This window comes from Polyergus mexicanus, unplaced genomic scaffold (genome assembly GCF_030449975.1).
Source record: "Polyergus mexicanus isolate NDT 795.1 unplaced genomic scaffold, iyPolMexi1.0 SCAF_18, whole genome shotgun sequence".
NCBI lineage: Eukaryota > Metazoa > Arthropoda > Insecta > Hymenoptera > Formicidae > Polyergus > Polyergus mexicanus.
The window spans coordinates 1081020-1098940 of record NW_027223338.1 but is presented as its reverse complement, the minus strand read 5'-3'; the positions used below and the strand labels follow the sequence as shown (position 1 = coordinate 1098940).

The 17921-nt window shown below is 35.3% G+C and overlaps 2 protein-coding genes across 8 annotated transcripts in view; one reads left to right on the top strand and one right to left on the bottom strand.

The window, feature by feature from the left end:
- Chb (chromosome bows) overlaps window positions 1-13701 on the top strand; it is a 40641-nt gene extending 26940 nt beyond the window's left edge. The window contains exons 2-24 of one of the 7 annotated variants that reach the window (XM_070310449.1): window positions 943-1391; window positions 1802-1833; window positions 1927-2011; window positions 2719-2793; window positions 3342-3499; window positions 3579-3815; window positions 4017-4270; window positions 4359-4549; window positions 4731-4856; window positions 5057-5176; window positions 5269-5364; window positions 5445-5625; window positions 5707-5938; window positions 6562-6627; window positions 6864-7195; window positions 7309-7612; window positions 7688-7875; window positions 7979-8117; window positions 8191-8320; window positions 8404-8563; window positions 8642-8855; window positions 8932-9138; window positions 9224-13701. In XM_070310449.1, coding sequence (XP_070166550.1) covers window positions 1187-1391; window positions 1802-1833; window positions 1927-2011; window positions 2719-2793; window positions 3342-3499; window positions 3579-3815; window positions 4017-4270; window positions 4359-4549; window positions 4731-4856; window positions 5057-5176; window positions 5269-5364; window positions 5445-5625; window positions 5707-5938; window positions 6562-6627; window positions 6864-7195; window positions 7309-7612; window positions 7688-7875; window positions 7979-8117; window positions 8191-8320; window positions 8404-8563; window positions 8642-8855; window positions 8932-9138; window positions 9224-9430 — 3939 coding nt within the window. In that variant the 5' untranslated portion in view covers window positions 943-1186 and the 3' untranslated portion in view covers window positions 9431-13701. Of the gene's footprint in view, window positions 1-445; window positions 1392-1801; window positions 1834-1926; window positions 2012-2718; window positions 2794-3341; window positions 3500-3578; window positions 3816-4016; window positions 4271-4358; window positions 4550-4730; window positions 4857-5056; window positions 5177-5268; window positions 5365-5444; window positions 5626-5706; window positions 5939-6561; window positions 6628-6863; window positions 7196-7308; window positions 7613-7687; window positions 7876-7978; window positions 8118-8190; window positions 8321-8403; window positions 8564-8641; window positions 8856-8931; window positions 9139-9223 lie in introns of those variants that run through there. The other 6 variants (XM_070310448.1, XM_070310446.1, XM_070310442.1 and 3 more) reach the window with 6 other exon arrangements.
- A 2150-nt stretch (window positions 13702-15851) lies between these two features.
- The window catches only part of LOC138941128 (facilitated trehalose transporter Tret1), a 14573-nt gene continuing 12503 nt past the window's right edge, over window positions 15852-17921 (bottom strand). The window contains 8 exon segments of the mRNA XM_070310506.1: window positions 15852-16560; window positions 16812-17004; window positions 17116-17151; window positions 17153-17323; window positions 17551-17640; window positions 17642-17749; window positions 17751-17795; window positions 17797-17803. Of these exon segments, the coding sequence (XP_070166607.1) occupies window positions 16316-16560; window positions 16812-17004; window positions 17116-17151; window positions 17153-17323; window positions 17551-17640; window positions 17642-17749; window positions 17751-17795; window positions 17797-17803 (895 nt within the window). The 3' untranslated portion in view covers window positions 15852-16315.

The window sequence follows — 17921 nt, the reverse complement described above, 5'->3', positions numbered from 1 at the left end:
TTAAAATATAAGACAATAGCTTCTGTTGCACGTATGGAATTTTCGATTGAATAATTTGTTTTTTTTTGTACTGTTAAAAAATAGAAATCAATTGATTTTGGAACTTTTTTCTTCAAAGGTCCGCCATTTTGCAACTTTTTTTTTTTAATTAATCCATACGTGCAACTAAAGCTTTGTCTTACATTTTAAGACTTTTTTTTTTATTTTTGGGCCTACTTTTTTATTTATTTTTTTTTTTTTAAGGTGGCACACTGTTGACTACTGTAGCTATAAATATTAATATTTTTTAACGAAAATTTGACTAAAGATAGTTCAAATGATGTATTTTGTGATATTAATAGCGCGATTTAAAAAAAAAAAAATTCGTAAGAAACAATCTTTTTTTTAGCCGTCATACTGGTTTTCCCCCCTTAAACAACAATTTTTGACACTTATTTCGATAATAACTTGATATACAATCGCTCTTTATCGGAGACTTGTAGTATCGCTAAGACGTTCTTTGTTTATGTATGCTAGAAAATGTACATAGTTTTGTGCGAAACGAAATCCGGTAGCGCGCCGATTAATTATACTCGTTAAATCCGCGCATTAACGCGAGATTAACCGATCTAATGAGTCGCTTACAGCAACAAATTAATAAGGCACGCGTTCTCGCGGAAATCCAATTAGGATTTAGAAATTAATTCTACAACGAAGCAGTTCGCAGGAAAAAACGAAGATCACTTTCACTATGGGCACGCCGCTCGCGTTTACGAGTTTCGCCGCAACGAAAGAGATTTCGAGATTTTACACTTTCGTGAGCTCACATAATATTCATTAGCGAGAATCTTCCGAGACGAATCGGACAAGAGTTATCCTGAGAACGATATTGTCGTAGCTTTCAAGAATTCAAATTTTTCGCGAGTATAACTATATTTATTTTCTACCTTTATCGATCAAAAGATTTTTATGAATTCTTCTCTATAAATGAGAAGAAGATAAAAGAGAGTTTCCCCAGATTGCTATTTATAATACCTGCTGAAAAAAAAATACAACAGGAACGGAAAAAGGATTCGCGACTGATTGACTGGTTTATTAAGATGTTGATGACGTTGGCGAAATGTCAATGTCATTATAATTCCATTTGGACCCGCGAAGAAGTTTATCCTTGCTGCTTGCGCTAAAGTATTACACGCATACGATCGCGATGAATGACGGTGGCATGTTAATACCGAACGAACATCGTTGCTTGCGTCGGGGATTAAAGAAGTATCCCAGTATCGATAAAAAATTGTGGGACGCGAGCAGCAGGTGGATATTGCAATGGGATAATATAGTCAAACATCCTGGTGCAAGGGCGCGGGGATGTCACTGCGACATCCACAAGCCTCCGTGGCTGTATCCAGATCTAGGTATACGTGAATCAATTTTGCCATACAAAAATTAACAAGGCTAATTTTTTGATAAATATATAAAATAATTGTAATATTAATATAAATAATTATAAATTAGAAGAATTCTGAGATACATTCTCATTTAAATGATATTATTAATATCTATTTTATTATGATGTGTGTTTGTGTATCCATTATCTTACGTAACATAATAATATATTAATATTAAAACAATACTGAGAGACTATAACTATAAAAATTGTAGGGTATAATAAAGTGTATTATATATTTTTGTTAATTATCGTATCTTTAAATGTTTTTTTACTGTTTTCCGAGGAGTCTACAATTTTTAAATCTTTGAACTAGCGAAGAAGAATGTGCAAAGTCCTGATCTCTCTTGAAGACATTTTCTTTTTCTTTTGTTTCAGTTGGTAAAGATAGCGACGAAATCGATAGAGCGGTAAGTGTAGAGTTCAAAGGTGTGCATTAGAATACCTCATTGTAAATTTATAAATAGATATGACATTTTCTGAAGAAAAAGTTTATGTTGCAGATTAAATCGGCTCCTGTCAAAAGGTTGAATCTGCCTCCGAAACGAGGTCAATTTGGGCCTGCTAGGACACCATCCTCTGCCTTAGGTATTATCGATATATTGTTAAATTGTGTTTCATATACTTCACAATCTTAATCATTATTGTAACTTACATCGTCAATCTAATCGACTTTTTTTTTTTTTTTTTTTTTTTTTTTTTTTTTTTTTTTAATCGAGAGCATGATATGTTGCAAGAATAGAAACAGCAAGTTTCCCTAAAACCTTTTTAATTAATAGCTATTAATGCAAAAATTACAAGTAGCAGTCGACGTTAAATATAGGGTATGGTTTTAAATATTTTTAGTTTATAAAATTGATTATATTAAACGTACTTTTTTATGTCGTATTTGGCTAGAATATCAATATTGAATATCAATATTTTAATTATATCGATACGATAACAGCAGTGTTAGTTTGTGTCGTATAAATCAGCTTTTCTGTATAAGCAGTTGTTTCGTGTATATCTTACTTGAAATGTATCTCTTCATATTTTATTTAAAATGTCTCGTAACTCACTGTCGGTGTCGACTAATGTCACAGAAGCACCCAAGTCTCCTCATTGGCAAACAAAGCGCACATATGAAAAATACGCTATAATACTTTTATTTATGCTTATACGTTTTAACCGCAATGCGGCTTTAGTTTGGCATTGATAACGATACAATAGTCAGAGAAACTCGCCAACAAAAGGTCAACGTAGTGATGTTGACGTTTCGATGACGAGAATACGCTAACTGTTCGCTTGCATGACAGCTCCTCCTGGTTCATCCTTCACGGTCCCAAGGTCAACAAACATCAAAAGAACTCTGTCAGTAAGATCAGCAGCAGGTATATAATTTCTAAATTTTATTATTGGCAATTACTATTCTAACGTATACTTTTTTTTTTTTTTGGTCTTTTGGAAAATCATACGTAAAGAAATCATACGTAAAATTTCGATTGCGAGAAAATAATTGCCTTGTCGATTTATTTAAAGATCCTATGATTAAACAAATTCTGTAATATAATGAAGTTTATGCGTCAATTAATTATAATAAATTATATCAGAGTCCTCTTAATTAGGACAATGTAATATGTGAGTGAATGTCCTATGCATTATTGCTGTCATCAACCTTGCAGCTTCTCATTTGTAACGTGATACAATGCTTATTTATTATCATTTGCAATCATCATTTTTGTTAACGTGCGATGCATAGCAATTTATAGCAAATCGTAATTTTTTTGTATCATAATCATTGATAATTTTTTCGGAAAGTATAAAGCATGAAGAATATTGTTGTCGGAAGTAATTATTGTTTATAAGACGCATATCATACAATGCACATAGTATTTTCGCATTAAAGTGAATATAAAGAAAATTATCGCTATTTATTCAGCACAAGCCGGAGCCGTCGACGAGGAATACTTTATCACTTCGTTTGAGGACGTACCTACTGTAACTCTATTTTCGGCGAAGGATCTCGAAGAACAGATGAAGATTATCAGGGAGACGGTGGGTGACGACAAGAAGGACTGGAAACTGAGAACAGATAGCGTACGTGTCGTTTTAGAAAAATACAAATCTCCTTTAGAAAACCTGATGATTTTTTCTATTTATCTTTTTGTTTTTGCAGATGAAAAAGTTAAGGGCCATTATACTCGCAGGTGGCACTAATTATGAAAATTTCCATGAGTGCCTAAAGAACATGCAGCGATCATTCGAGCAGGCCTGCACAGACCTTAGATCCCAAGTAGCGCGAGAGGCGTGTGTAACTCTAGCCTTTCTGAGTCAGAGTCTGAAGAACAAATTCGCCAATTTTGGCGAGGTGGTTTTGCTCACGTTAATGAACCTCATACAGAACAGTGCCAAGGTGAGTCTTGCGGGATAATACTAAGATTTCTGCCATTCAGATTAGATTATTGTTCAATTCGTCATATCTATTTAAATTATATGTCCTTGTTACAAATGTTTATATCTCGTAAAATTTTACGACAGTCGTGTTAATTTTTACCGTTTTATTTTCATAAAAGGTAAAGGTTTTAATTACCCGTCATTTTCACACGGTAACTAGGTCGTGGCGACAGCCGGTGCAGTAGCAGTTCGGTTTATTCTTCAAAATACCCACTGTAGTCGATATGTGCCTATTATTATATCGTGCGTGAGCAACAAGAGCAAAGACATTCGCAAAGCATCCTGGGAATATCTGACTCTAATTCTGCAGACCTGGCCTACGCAAATATTGCAGAAGCACATAACAGTATTGCCGGACGCCCTTAAAAAAGGCATCGCGGATTCCGATCCGGAAGCGCGAGTTTTTGCCAGAAAGTGTGTGTCTTTTCGATAACGATATTTATATATACCTTGGTACGAAGTAATCGATTTAATAACATTATAATTTTATCGCTTTTTATAGATCATTCTGGGCATTCAAAAATCACTTTCCAGAGCAGGCTGAGATACTACTTAATAATTTGGACGCGTCATACAAACGCTCTTTGATGTCTCTCAGCAATAGCGGCAGTAGTAACAGCTTAAATGTCGTGGCTAATGCGAGATCGTCGAGCGTTAGCCCACGAACAGCTAGACCTGTGATGAGCGCGGCAGGTGAACATTTTCTGCTTGTTTATATCTAACAAAACGCTCCATTAAAACGGATTACGGTTGCACTTGAATATATCAATGTGTATTTTCGTATCTGCGATTCTAATATAAAGGACTTGTCATTCTCTTTTCATGCTGCTCTTTCTTTGTGACTTCTTCTCTTCTTTGCATTAAATGTATGAAGGTAGTACGGAAAATTTGCATCAGACCATTGGTCAACCGCACGGTCCGCTCAGACGTACTCCGTCTTTGCCTCGATCTTATCGTCAGTCTGGTATCCCGATACTACAAAGACCAACAGACAGTCATTGTAATTTTTCTACCGTCATTTATGTCAGAAATAGAGGTCGCACTCACGTATTTTCCATTACATCACACTGCAATTATAAAAGATTTAGTGCACAAATGGAGCTGTCGTCTTTTTTTATTTTTTATCTTGCACATAGTTGTAAAGTCCAATTTAATAAAGCTAATATCTTATAAATTAATCAGTTTCAAATATTTCTACAGACCGAGGTACACCGGGTGGAATTAGATCTACTAGCGCGATTGACTTGCAAGCTGCTCAAAGGGCGAAGGCCAGAACAATGTATGCGAATATGAGTAGACAGAAAGCAGCGGCAGCACTTCGTGAGTAATATTGAATTTATTGTCAAAAGATAAATTAATTATTAGCCAATGTACGACGAATGTAATTGTACTATCTTATGTTGCTGTCTCAGCTCGCCCTAGTAAATCTCCGGATCCTAACACGATTGCTAGTCCAGAAAGAGTTGCAAGGACGAGAACAAGAATATCGGGAGTTTCGCAATCTCAACGTACGTTTTGTGATTCTCCGCGAAAAAAATCCTGTAACAATGGATTAATAACGAAACCGTTTAATTTTTTTCCTCAACAGCTAGTAGCAGATCAGGTTCCCCGTCATCTAGATTGAACTACGCCACGTACAATCGCGAAAGTGAGTCACTGATAGGTAGACCGAGGCGATTATCCGGACATGGTATCGGCAGCACGAGCAACAGTCGCGAACCTAGTCCACAGAGATTTGGAATGGATAGAAGTTTCGCGAACAAACTAAGGTGCGTATAATTTTTTATAATTTAAATGTTATAAAAATAGGTTGGAACAGCTATTGACGTGATTTTTTGTTGAATTAATAGAGGGAGAAATCTACATATGTCGCCAACGGATAGCACCAGGCCACCAGTTATGGCGCAGAAGATGCTGTTAAAGTCACGCGAAGCGGAGTCGGCTTTGGCAGATGCTTTGACCCTAGACAGTATCGACAATTATAGTAGAATACCGGGTGGCAAAGGAGATCATAGTGACGACAGTGAAAACAGCAGCATATGCTCGGAACGAAGCATAGATGGTTACAGACGAGCTAGCGATGTAAGTAGAAATTTTATCAGAAATCGAAAAATCAGAAATAACCGCGCGTTTATCAACTGTGATTTCTATTTTTGTTACTTCGATCAAAGAAAGAATATATATCGCATTTAATCGAAGTTTCGTAATATATTTTTGTCTCGTTAAATTTATATTCTTCTCATAAACTAACACACTAGCCATTCACAAAAAATTAAATTGTGGGACTAGATACATCTTCATGCATATTATCTTCTTATATCATGTTGCATTAATATTAAGAATTTACGCACATTTTCATATGATAATTTACCGCTTTTTATGATTAATTTTAATGCTTATATAATACTTTAGTTTCATTTCAGTTTTAATAGCATGCAAATATATTATACAGAATACGAAGATATTGTTTTATAATTACTGTTTAGAAATTTAATATTTATTTTTGTACGGTTCAATATTTTTTTTATTAAATAAAAATAAAAAGTATACTTAAAAAATGCCAAAAGCAGCTTTCAACACTGTATGAAGATGTAGCTAATGCATGTGTCTGGTTTTTACTTTTGGTTTTGTTGCGGCGTATTTGTTGACTAACGCGACACGCCGTTCTGTTCTTCATATCTCTTCATCGCCCATCTACCCATTAGTCGTACTCATGGAGTGGCTCTCAACCGAGATTATACCGTGATGTATGGGATCAGTCTATCCCAAAGGTTTGTTAAATTCCTTCTTTTTATTTCTGCACACATTAAAATGAAAATACATATTATAACTCATTAGATATTTTCAAATCAATCAGTGCAGCAATTGTATTTTAAGGTTTAAAAAAATTATTATTTTGTATATAAAAACACTTACATATTATACGTCGAAGATATTTAGAAGTAATTATGTATATTGAAATTAAAAGTTTGAAAGAAACACACAATGGTTTCTTCTCATTTTACAGGATATCAAAGAAATTATTGAAAACTGTGCTCATAAACATTGGGGAGATCGGAAAGAAGGCTTGGTGGGTTTGCAGCATTATTTGAATAGCGGAAACACATTGACAACATCAGATTTACGTAGAGTGACGGATATTTTTACAAAAATGTTCATGGATTCTCATACCAAAGTCTTCAGTTTATTTCTGGACACATTGAATGAACTAGTGATGACTCACAGTGAAGGTCTCGGTGATTGGCTTTACGTTTTGTGTGCAAGATTGCTCAATAAATTGGGCACCGATCTATTAGGATCTATACAAACAAAGATCCAGAGAACGCTTGATATTGTAAGGTGAGGATTTGTTTGCTTTTTGCAAACGCGCGATACTTTATATTATATTAATATTATTAAATATATTGTAATTATTAAATTTTTTTTTATGTAATATGATTTTTGTGTTCCAGAGACTATTTTCCAGGACAACAGCTTCTACCAGCTGTGATGAGGTATCTTACAGATCCAACACAAACACCAAATTCTCGCGTGAAAGTAGCAGCCTTGAAATTTATCATGCAGATCGCCGAGACGGCAGAACCGTCCGCACTTACCAGTTCTGCAGCGACAGCACTTGCGCGACTGCTTGACTGGTCGAATGACGGTAAAAGCCAAGACGTGAAGAGGCACGCGCAGAACGCTGTGATATCGCTTTACAATCTCAATCCGCCTCAAGTTACTATGATACTTTCCGAGTTGCCAAAATACTATCAAGTATGTTGAATTAGCTATTCGTCAGCGTTGTTTCTTTGCATATCGTTTTCGTGCTGAAATTATTGTTTTTCTTAGGAAACAGCTTGGCCCCTAGTGCAGAATCATTTAAGGAAATCGTCCGCTTCGAGTAATCCGGCCTCGCCCGGTACACCACCGCCTAGAGCGCAAAGCTCGCCAGCTCGAACGAAAGCGAAGAACGACATTAAAGTAGATGCGAGAACCGAAATCGACGGAGGAGATGAAAACATGGAGGAAGTGTACAAGTATGTTGAACGATTGTTTTGTCGCATCGATCGTACAACATTAGGTTAAAGATGCATTATGTTATAATTCTGAGATATGTTAATTTTAAAGTTTTTTTCATAGGTCATTACGACGCACAACCGCTGAAATCCAAAATTACGGCTTTGAGCGTCTGGAGAGAGCTACTACCAGCAAGGACAGTGGAATCAGCAACATGGCCGATGTGGAAGAAAGAATAGAAGGTCTTACTTTATCCAATTCGGTAAGAAAATACATGTGATAAATAAGAACGAGCCACACAAATATAAAATAACCTTGATTGTTAATGTTTTTAGGGCCGATCTTCGTCGGTTTCCTCACCAACGCAACGAGGACGATCTGTTAATAATATAACGGTGAACGGATCCGATACGATCGCTGGTGATTTGATTCTACCTCAAGAGAATAATGGTTATAAAACGCACGGTATGTATTTTATCATTTCTTTTTAATTAAAAAAATAATTTCTTTATAAGAATATTGAAATATTTCATTATATATATATATAGGATCATCGCCCGATTTAACGAATAGACCAGAAATTGTAGATAATATGGTTCAAACTCTACAATCTAAAGTGGCGCAAACTACGGAGAAAGTATCGGTGTTACAAGAATTTCAATTATATGTTCGCGAAGGGGATGCGTCGTATGTCAAACGAAATTTCAAGTACGTCTCGACTTGTAATTTCGCATATTTTGTTTGGCGTTTTAATTTGAGTGATTTAACAAATTTTTGGTATTTCAGAAAAGTGCTCAAAGTTTTATTAGATAGTTTATCCAATGATGGTAAAGTGATACAGGTAGAAGTACTTCAAACGCTAATTGATATGCTTAAATGTCAAGAATTGATAGAGAGCTTCTCCTCTTATAATGAATTGCTGGTACTGAAAGTTATTTATGCCTATAAATCCGATGATCAGAAGGTTGATTCTTCTAGCGGTAGCGGCGGTAGATCACCAGTGAGTATAAATTTAATTACTTTAATTAGCAAGAATCCACACAAACATTATATTCATAATGCGTATTTTGTAACAGGTACATTGGAACGCGGAAAAATGCGCGGCGACGATGGCTATGGTTTTGAAGCCTGAACAAATTATACATTTAGTTTCCACCATAATCGCTACGGAGTCATATCCGTTAAATATGGGTGCGATAAAGATGTTGCACAAGGTTGTGGAGCATTGGGGACGCGATGCTATCGAACCTCATCTTGCCAAGGTTATGCCGGGTCTTATCAAGGTAAAGCGTTTGGAGAAAAGTTCTCTTGGTAAAAAATATCGATTTATATATAATACTGAATATGTATAATTTATATATATCATAGGCCTACGATGACGCTGAAAGCGCAGTACGCAAGAGTGCAGTCTTTTGTATGGTGGCGATCCATGTCGCAGTTGGTGAGGAAGTGCTGAAACCACACCTGAGCAGTCTGTACTCCAGCAAATTGAAATTGTTAAATATTTATATACAACGTGCGCAGCAACAAGCGAACAGTACACCCGCCAGTCCGCGTAGCAACAGTAAGAATTAACTAACATCCAATACCACGACTCTCAGGGTCGCGATACTTAAGAGATTCGCCCGTTTCGGTGCGCGGCATGAGCGAATGCTTATGAGCTTCCTCAGTAAGTCCAATCCATAAGGGTCGACGATGGTTTTACCAATATGACTCGGAAGTTTTGATACAATAGAGACTGATGATGTGTGGATGTGTGTGTGCGTCACTTCGCGATATGCGTGCTTGTGTAAATCTGTGCTCAAGATGACAGTGATGTTCCGTGTGAAACCAGATGATCATCTCGGTATTATGTTTCCTCTATTACTATTTGATTATAGAAAAATAAGTGCGATTATTAATGTTAATAAATTACAAATGTGAGTGAGAAGCTTTTTTACGTGAGCGTCACATAGTAATTTGATTACAAATATTGCTCTGTGATATGCTCCCGCTTATTATTTGTAAAAGAATTATGGAATTATTTGTCTAATATTACATGTTCGTTTGCAAAGTAAACAGCTTACGATTTGTTTAAATCTGGTAATCGATGTTTTTCATTTTATTTTATTTTTCTTACTACGATACATGTATTTTATATATATGATAATTTATACACGCAAGAACTACACTGTGTTTTATGATGAATAATATTCAGGAAGTATAGTATTTTCGTTGATCAAGTTTTTATATTTGCAAACCACATAGCAGTATTGAAGCTTTCTTTTCCTTCTTTCTTTTTCTTCATAATGTTTTAATTCTTCCATCATCGTGAGACATTCAGTGAACCAGATAATTAAGAATACGCAAGGCAACATCACTGTCTATGGATTCGATATCTTTTAGTGCGCAATCGAATACTAATCATGCGAGCTACCAGTGAACGTTACGTTAAATATACTGTATGCTTGTTACCGAATGTCGAGAGTAATCGCGTGTACGGCAATACGTCGTGATGCATCTCGTAGCAACGACACGTGATAAAGAAAATGTGTGTATAATTTATTCGTTTGAGATCTATGTGCTAGTCAGATTCCCAAGGACGCACAATGACGTAAAAGACACAAACGGAATAGTTTTTCTTGACAAACCATGCGTAGACACACAAATAATACATATATATATATATATACACAAGAAGAAACATGTGTATGAGAGAGATAGAGAAAAAAAAGAGCAATTTTAATGAGAGAATGAGAGAACATGTGGTTGATAGATTGCGCGTGTTTAAAAAATAAGCATAAATAAAGTAACAGTGATTAGCAAATCGATCTGCTCGAGACTAACTGAACTATTCATCACGTTGCCAATAATTGAATGAACGCTAAATCAAATGCTAACGTAACGAGTTTAGTAACACTTTGTGCCATTGTCGTTTCTGTTTATTGTATAAGAAAAAATTATATATATATATATATATATATTATATGTAGATTCTTTTTGTCCTTTTCTTATTATATATATTTAGTCGAGAGATACAACAATATATATATAAGGATAATAAAATTTTATTATAAATTCAGCAAGATGAATTATTGAAGAGTGTTACGACATATTGGAAATTTGTTTTGGAAACGTTTGCATTGTCTGACGTAAGTATTACAAATGTACTGGTTATAGAATCGTATGTGAATCGTGAATCGTATGTGAATCGTACTTGATATCAAACGCCTTCTAACACGAATCTCTAATAGTCCCTTAATAATTCACTTCAGCGTGATGACGCAGTAATTCAAACATCTCGAATACAATATGGCCAAATAGTGCCAAAAAAAAGTATTGAATATAGAATGAGGAGCAATTCGAGTAAACACGAAGAAAAAAAAGAAGAATATGACAGACTGTATTTCTTTTCCTGGTGCCTTCGGCGTCGAAACGACGGGATTTGATTGTCTTTCATCATCATCTTAGGAACAATTTCGCAGATATTACAGACAAGATTAAAGAAAAGAGAAGATACAAAGTCTAACTCTCTGTTGCCGACGTCGTATAAAGTGAATATTTCGAGATAAAAACATTGATTAATCTCGTGTAGTATATAGCGTATTACGATGCGAACTCGATATTTTTCCCATTCTGAGCTCCGAATAGAATCTCGAAAGTTTCGCGAATAAATATTTATTCTATACACGCCCCATTTGCACGCGTGTGTTGCTTGCGTGACACTTTATTCGAAAGCTGAATTATTGTCAAGACAAATACAATTTAATAGGCTCTCTCTCTCGAGATAGAGAGAGGCGAGAAGGAGCTTTGTTATGCGCATTTAATAAACGATATTACGTGCGGCATTTTCACCGAGTTATCGCATTTTTAGATCCTCTGAAGATCCATATGCGCCAATTAAGGAACAGGCCATCCGCAAAATTATCGCGTATAAAATTAGAGAATTCAATGCAAGAATCACATACATCTTTATATGTGTTTGAAATATGAATCTTGCAAAATGAATTGCGGGTTCGGCATTCCTAGCGTTGAACACTCCAATTTTCAACATTCAGGTTTGGTCGGCACAAATTTGATTTCGCGTCGATTCAGAGCCTGATGTGTATTACGATTTTATGTATATACATATACATATTATACAATATAATATGTAGAACCTAATATATATATATATATATATTAATTGACATACAGATATGTTAGGTAGCTCATCGTCACTGCCTGCAGCGTTGTGGTCGTGCTCGAGGATACGAGAGGCTCTCTGACACAGCCAAACTCTGCGTGGTGATCGCGTTTATCGATTCGCTTGTTCTGTTAAGTTTTACGAGCGTTATTATTATTATTATTATATACCGATATATTCGAGAAACTTGCGTTATAACTGTCAATGCGTGTGTGATATATGTAAGGATTTACTTGTGTAACGAGCGTTACGAACGATCGTCGGCGATATCTCCTTTTTCTCCTTTTTATGCGAACGCAAATCGGGATCGTTCAATCGACGAAGAAGCTAGAATATAAGCTTTGTGCGTTATCATTTTAATGTTTATTGATACGTGTTACCCTTCTCTTACGCGCATAATGAATTTTGTCCTTAAGCGCTTCATAAACTCGCCCTATGTACCGCTATGATTTTTTTTTCGTCCGACATACGTGTCGCAATTTTTTTTATTATGACCCGCTTTGTGCATAATTACGAAATATCCTAACATATTTATTATCCCGAGATGCAAAGAGAATTTAATTATTATTAATACAAATCCGCATGTACACATGATAATAATTGACTGGTAGCGTGACTCGTACGATCTACTATACGATATACGCTTTCTGAAATTTGAAAAATCATTATGTAACTCAGGAGAAATCTGAAAGGATTTTTGATAGTTTACAGGAGAGAGCTTTCGACTGCAATATGGATGAATTTAATTTTTTCTTTTATGGAATTACGCCTTTTTAATTTTGCGCGATAATCGCTCTTGGGTTACGTTCCAAAATTTCCTCCTTGGAAACGAATAGCTTTCGATTGACCAATCAGAAATAAAAATTTCTCTCTTCCGATTGGTCGGTGAAATATTATTTCAAGGAGTAAATTTTAGAACGATGCCCTAGAATACGACGTTGCCGCTGATGCGTCATCGTTTGAAATTTGAACATTCTCGCGCGTGAGTTCATTCAGCTTGCAACTTGCAACCGTCCCGAGCCTTTGAAATTTCGTCTTCGTGCGAACTTTAATGAAGAAGTTTTTCTCCTAGTCAGGGCGACGCAAATGTGAGTATTATCGTTTATATATTCACCCAATTAATTGCGTTAACTGCGCGAGTAATTTTCTGATAAATACAACAGGACACGCGCCGATGTTGGAACGAGAGACCTAATTAAGGTTAATCCGTTCTTCGCGAATGTTCCACGTATTAGTCTGTTAAATCGTTGGAAAAGAGAGATGGCGACTTTCTATTAATTATTCGCGTATATTATAAAACTTACATTTATTAAACTGCACGTCCCTATTTATCCCCCGATTGTTTTCGACACGCGCGCTTTTGATTTCGCCATCTCTCGCATGGCGGATCTTCGAGATCACGCTTTCTTCATCATAATCGCGTTTGTATCATAGCGCATACAAGGCGTCTTGAAAGCACCGATTAAAGAAATATCCGATGATTATTGAAACATTTTGTATTAGTGATCGCTCGCGAAATATTTATTGCCCTTTCCCTTCTTCGCTCCCCTCGCGAAAGATAAGATATACACGGTGTCTTATTTTCACCGCGTTCAATCCTCCCCTCTGATTCCTGAGAAAAGTAACGCGCGTAGCGAGTTCGAGACGAGGAAAATATATAATAATAATAAAAAAAAAGAAACTATTGAGATTTTTTCACGCCGATAAATCGTAAACTATTGCGAGAGATGATATATTACTGTATTGTTATTGTAATTGCCAACACTTGTGACATAATAAAGTATTGCTACGAAATAGCAGAGCCATTTCTACTTCCCGTATTTTCGTTGGCTAATGCGAATTGCGTTTTTCGTTTTAGGTATAAATAAGAATTTTGTACGAAATTGTCGCAAAAAAGCTTGGCAATTGCAATAACGATTTTCATCTTTGTCTGCCCATTAATTCAAAGTCAAAACTTATCAGAAATATTGCGAGAATCTTCCGAAGAAATAAACGTTTAGTCCCAATCTCATCTTTTTCAATTAATCCTGCATTTTTATTGAAAAATAATTAAAAATATCCATGTGCAATCGTAATACTTATTAAGCGACTAATTTTTGTTTTATTAATTATTGTTACACGCTAATAATTTTTAAACAATTCTTATTGGTTATTTATTTGGTTATAATGAAAAAAAAAAAAAAAATTAGGAAAGTATTTAATATTACAATCGCTTTATTCAATATAACTTTACAATCGCATCGTGGCATACTGTAGTAAAGTCTTGTAGAATGATACAAAATATATCGACATAAATATTATCTTGATCGCATGAAGAAGAAAAGCGACGGAATGCGGAAAAAACATATAAAATTTCTAAAATTTGCGCATTTTTTGTGATAATAACACTTTATCCTTTCGATCTTTCAGAAACTCGTGTAATCAATCCAAATGCTCTTGATAGGAATTTATTCGCCGCCTATAAAAAAGAATCTTCTCTATTCGCAAAAATGCGATATTCTTCAAGTTGTTCTTTTCACGTGCAAACAATTAAAAAAAAAAAAAACGTTCTTAGTGTAAGATAAATTGAATATTTTAAAATTGTCCACTTTCGTCGAAAACAAAGAAACAAGAAAAAACAATATCATCTGATAAAAGTATATTTGTTGATGACTGGTTGCATTGAGCTTTATGATTAGCTTAACTGATTCTTTTATTAACTGTATGATAGATTGTATAATGATCGGACAATTGATCACAACTTCGATGAAATCGATCATTAATCGGAGATGAAATCGTGACTAACGCGAGTCGTCGATTCGAGCCGAGAATCGGAACGCTTATTTATTACGATAATCTATCGGTTATAAAATATATCCTATTTCGAGATATAAAAAAAATATAAAGCCCGACCGATTTTCGTACGAATTGACGAATACCATTCGTCGCAGATTTGCATATCCGGAAATCTATTTAGACGGAGCAAGCAAGATTGTGTAAGACTAACTGGTATATGGTAATGGGTTTTTAATTATTATCCGGTTGATACATGTGATATTTTTTAAATTATTTACTGATTTATTATAATTTATAATAAAGAGAACTATTAAATAATTAAATAATTCTTAGTTACATAATTAATTATCTGTTAACCTAAATAAAAGACGCGTGATTATATAATCGTATCGTTGTTTTTTTTCTCAAATATTTTCGTATTTCGATATTAGAAAATAAAATATCAATACTTTGTTTTCGCAACTTTGTTTTTACGATGATTTTTGCTATTTCTTCTCAAACACACAATCCGTCTAAATAGTTTTTTAATACGCTAAATTAAGTATCCCCTCAACATATAACTCAAGTGTTTGCCCTAATTATAAGTAAATGACGCCACGCGTGAACAGACGCGATCGAATCCATTAGGTAATTAATTAATTCATTATCGTCCGCGTAATTTTCCATTCGATTTTGCACACGCAGTAAGTTGGCGAAGCTCGATGCGAAGAAATTGCTCTATATTATCTTTTATATCATCTATTTTGTTTTTTCCATCGCAGAGTTACGCTGCTGTAGAAAAATGGTATGTGACTGGAGCGATAATATTATTTAAAAGAAAATAGAGAATCTCTTTATCGCGCAATCTCTCATCATTCTATGACAATAATCTACCTAGCTATCTATCGCGACATCAGATCGATATCATAATACTGTAACGATGATTCTCTCGCGCGAAATCTTTATAGAAGAAAAAGAAACGGAAGTACTATGCGTGGACATTTTTACCGTCGAACATATATATATATATATATATATATATATATATATATATATATATATATAATATATATATATATATATATATTTTCGCAAGATACTATTCTCTCTATCTTTCTCTTTCTTTCTTTCGTTCGTTATATAATAACATTGTATATATTTCGCGATGTGTGTTATCAGCTTCAGTCCGGCGTGAAACATTCAACTTAGTTTCTTTTTACCTCATTCTTTACTTATTGTCCTTTCAGAAGATTGTACACTTCTCCGAATATATTCTCGTCGGATATTTTTCGCTAAATGTGAATCACATCGAACATTGAATTCTACTATTATTGGTATTTAAACGATCGGCATTTTAAAGCGGATAACGAATATTTCGTGTGCGCAATTAAATGCACGATCACGTGATTACAAAATTGGTCATGTAAGAATCGGCCAGTTGCGTGCTTTAAATACCTAATACTTTGGTCACTTTGTCTGAGGCCATTCGAAATCTTTCATACAAAATTCACAAATCGTGATAAAAGAAAGAAGAAAAGATCTTAAACGTTTTGCACAGTTTTCGGGTTGAGCGGTTCGGTCGCTGGCGTTTTCATCTTTTGCTGAGTTCTTCTTTTAGCTCGCCGCTTTTTGTTGTTCGTCTCCGCTCCCAAGGCCAAGAAATTGTTGTGAAAGTACTCCTCGATTTCTGACAGTTTCTTCCCGTGTGTCTCCGGCAGCATTAGCCACACGAAGAGAGCCGCGCCCACGGAAACACCGGCGAAAAACCATTGTACCGCATATGATCCTTAACAAGATGTGCAATTCCTTAATCGGAGCTCACTTTATCGCTTTCAGATATGAAAGAGATTCTTTGGCAAATTTTTATCATTAACACAATTAAAAACATTTAGATTACATTAAAGGATAGAAATGTAAAGATATTGAATAATACAAATAGAGTTGAATAAAAAATCAAAACGATAGAGAGATATCTAATCAGGAAGCCTCATTCCGAATAAGATTTAGCGTATAATAATTATAACGAATGTCGTGTACCTCCTAGGAAAGCTTGCAAGCTTCGATAGCTCTGCAGCGCGGCAAACATGAGCACGTTCGCCATGGAATAACTGATGGAGTGGGCGATCCCGCGGATTTCGGTCGGGAACAATTCTGCCGTCATGGTCCAAGGAATGGTCAGCATCCCGACCATCGATGTGCACACGTAAAGTAACAGACAGAGCACCGGTACCTGCGAATATTCGTATCACCTCTTTGCATGTTTGTAGGATTGAAAAAATGGATTTTAAAACGAAACCACACACATAGCAAGTGTGTGTGGTACCCTCATCTTGAAACTTACCCAGTAGCCGCTGCGATCGCCATTTTTGATGTTCAAATGAAAAATAGCCGGAGACGGTCATGCATAGGGCCATCCCGAAGGACGAAATTATGCACAACGCTCTTCTCTTGTATCGCCTCAGTAGCCAAGTGTTCACCATGGAACATAGAAAACGCGTCAGACCCACCAAAATCGAAGCCAAATATTCGTCCACACCAGCGCCCACTTCCTATAAATCACAGGTTTAATAGCATTTGTACTATTATCAATCGCGATGCTACTATCATTGATAATAATCGAATATTTCTAGGTATAAAAATCACTATGATTAAATTGAATGCACCATTAAAAAATATGAAAGAGAGAAGGAGAAATCAAATGTCTACATTTATTGAATAATATATATATATATATATATATATATATATATATAAAGGATGATTATATATTATTTACCTGGAACCAAGTCACTGCGTAAAACAATGTAATGTAAATTCCGGAGAACTGCTGAAACGAAAAGAAGAAGAAAAGTATCGCCATCGGTTTTCCATCCGGTCGGTTTCAAGAACCCTCGCAATTTGTTGGACACATTGCCGTGTTTGCTCCGCCGTTGCTCATTCAATTTAATTTCGTTCTCTTTCATAATGGTAGTAAAAATGCGCCTCGACCACTGACGTTTTCCCTTGCGATTTCTCGTTTTTTGTAAAGCCTAGACCAACAGACTAGAGTTGCTAATCATTCGTACGCACGCGCGCTTTAAAACAAGAAAATCACACGAAGATTTTAGGCTCTTGGAAAATCAGTACTCTGCGTTGATACCACTGCTT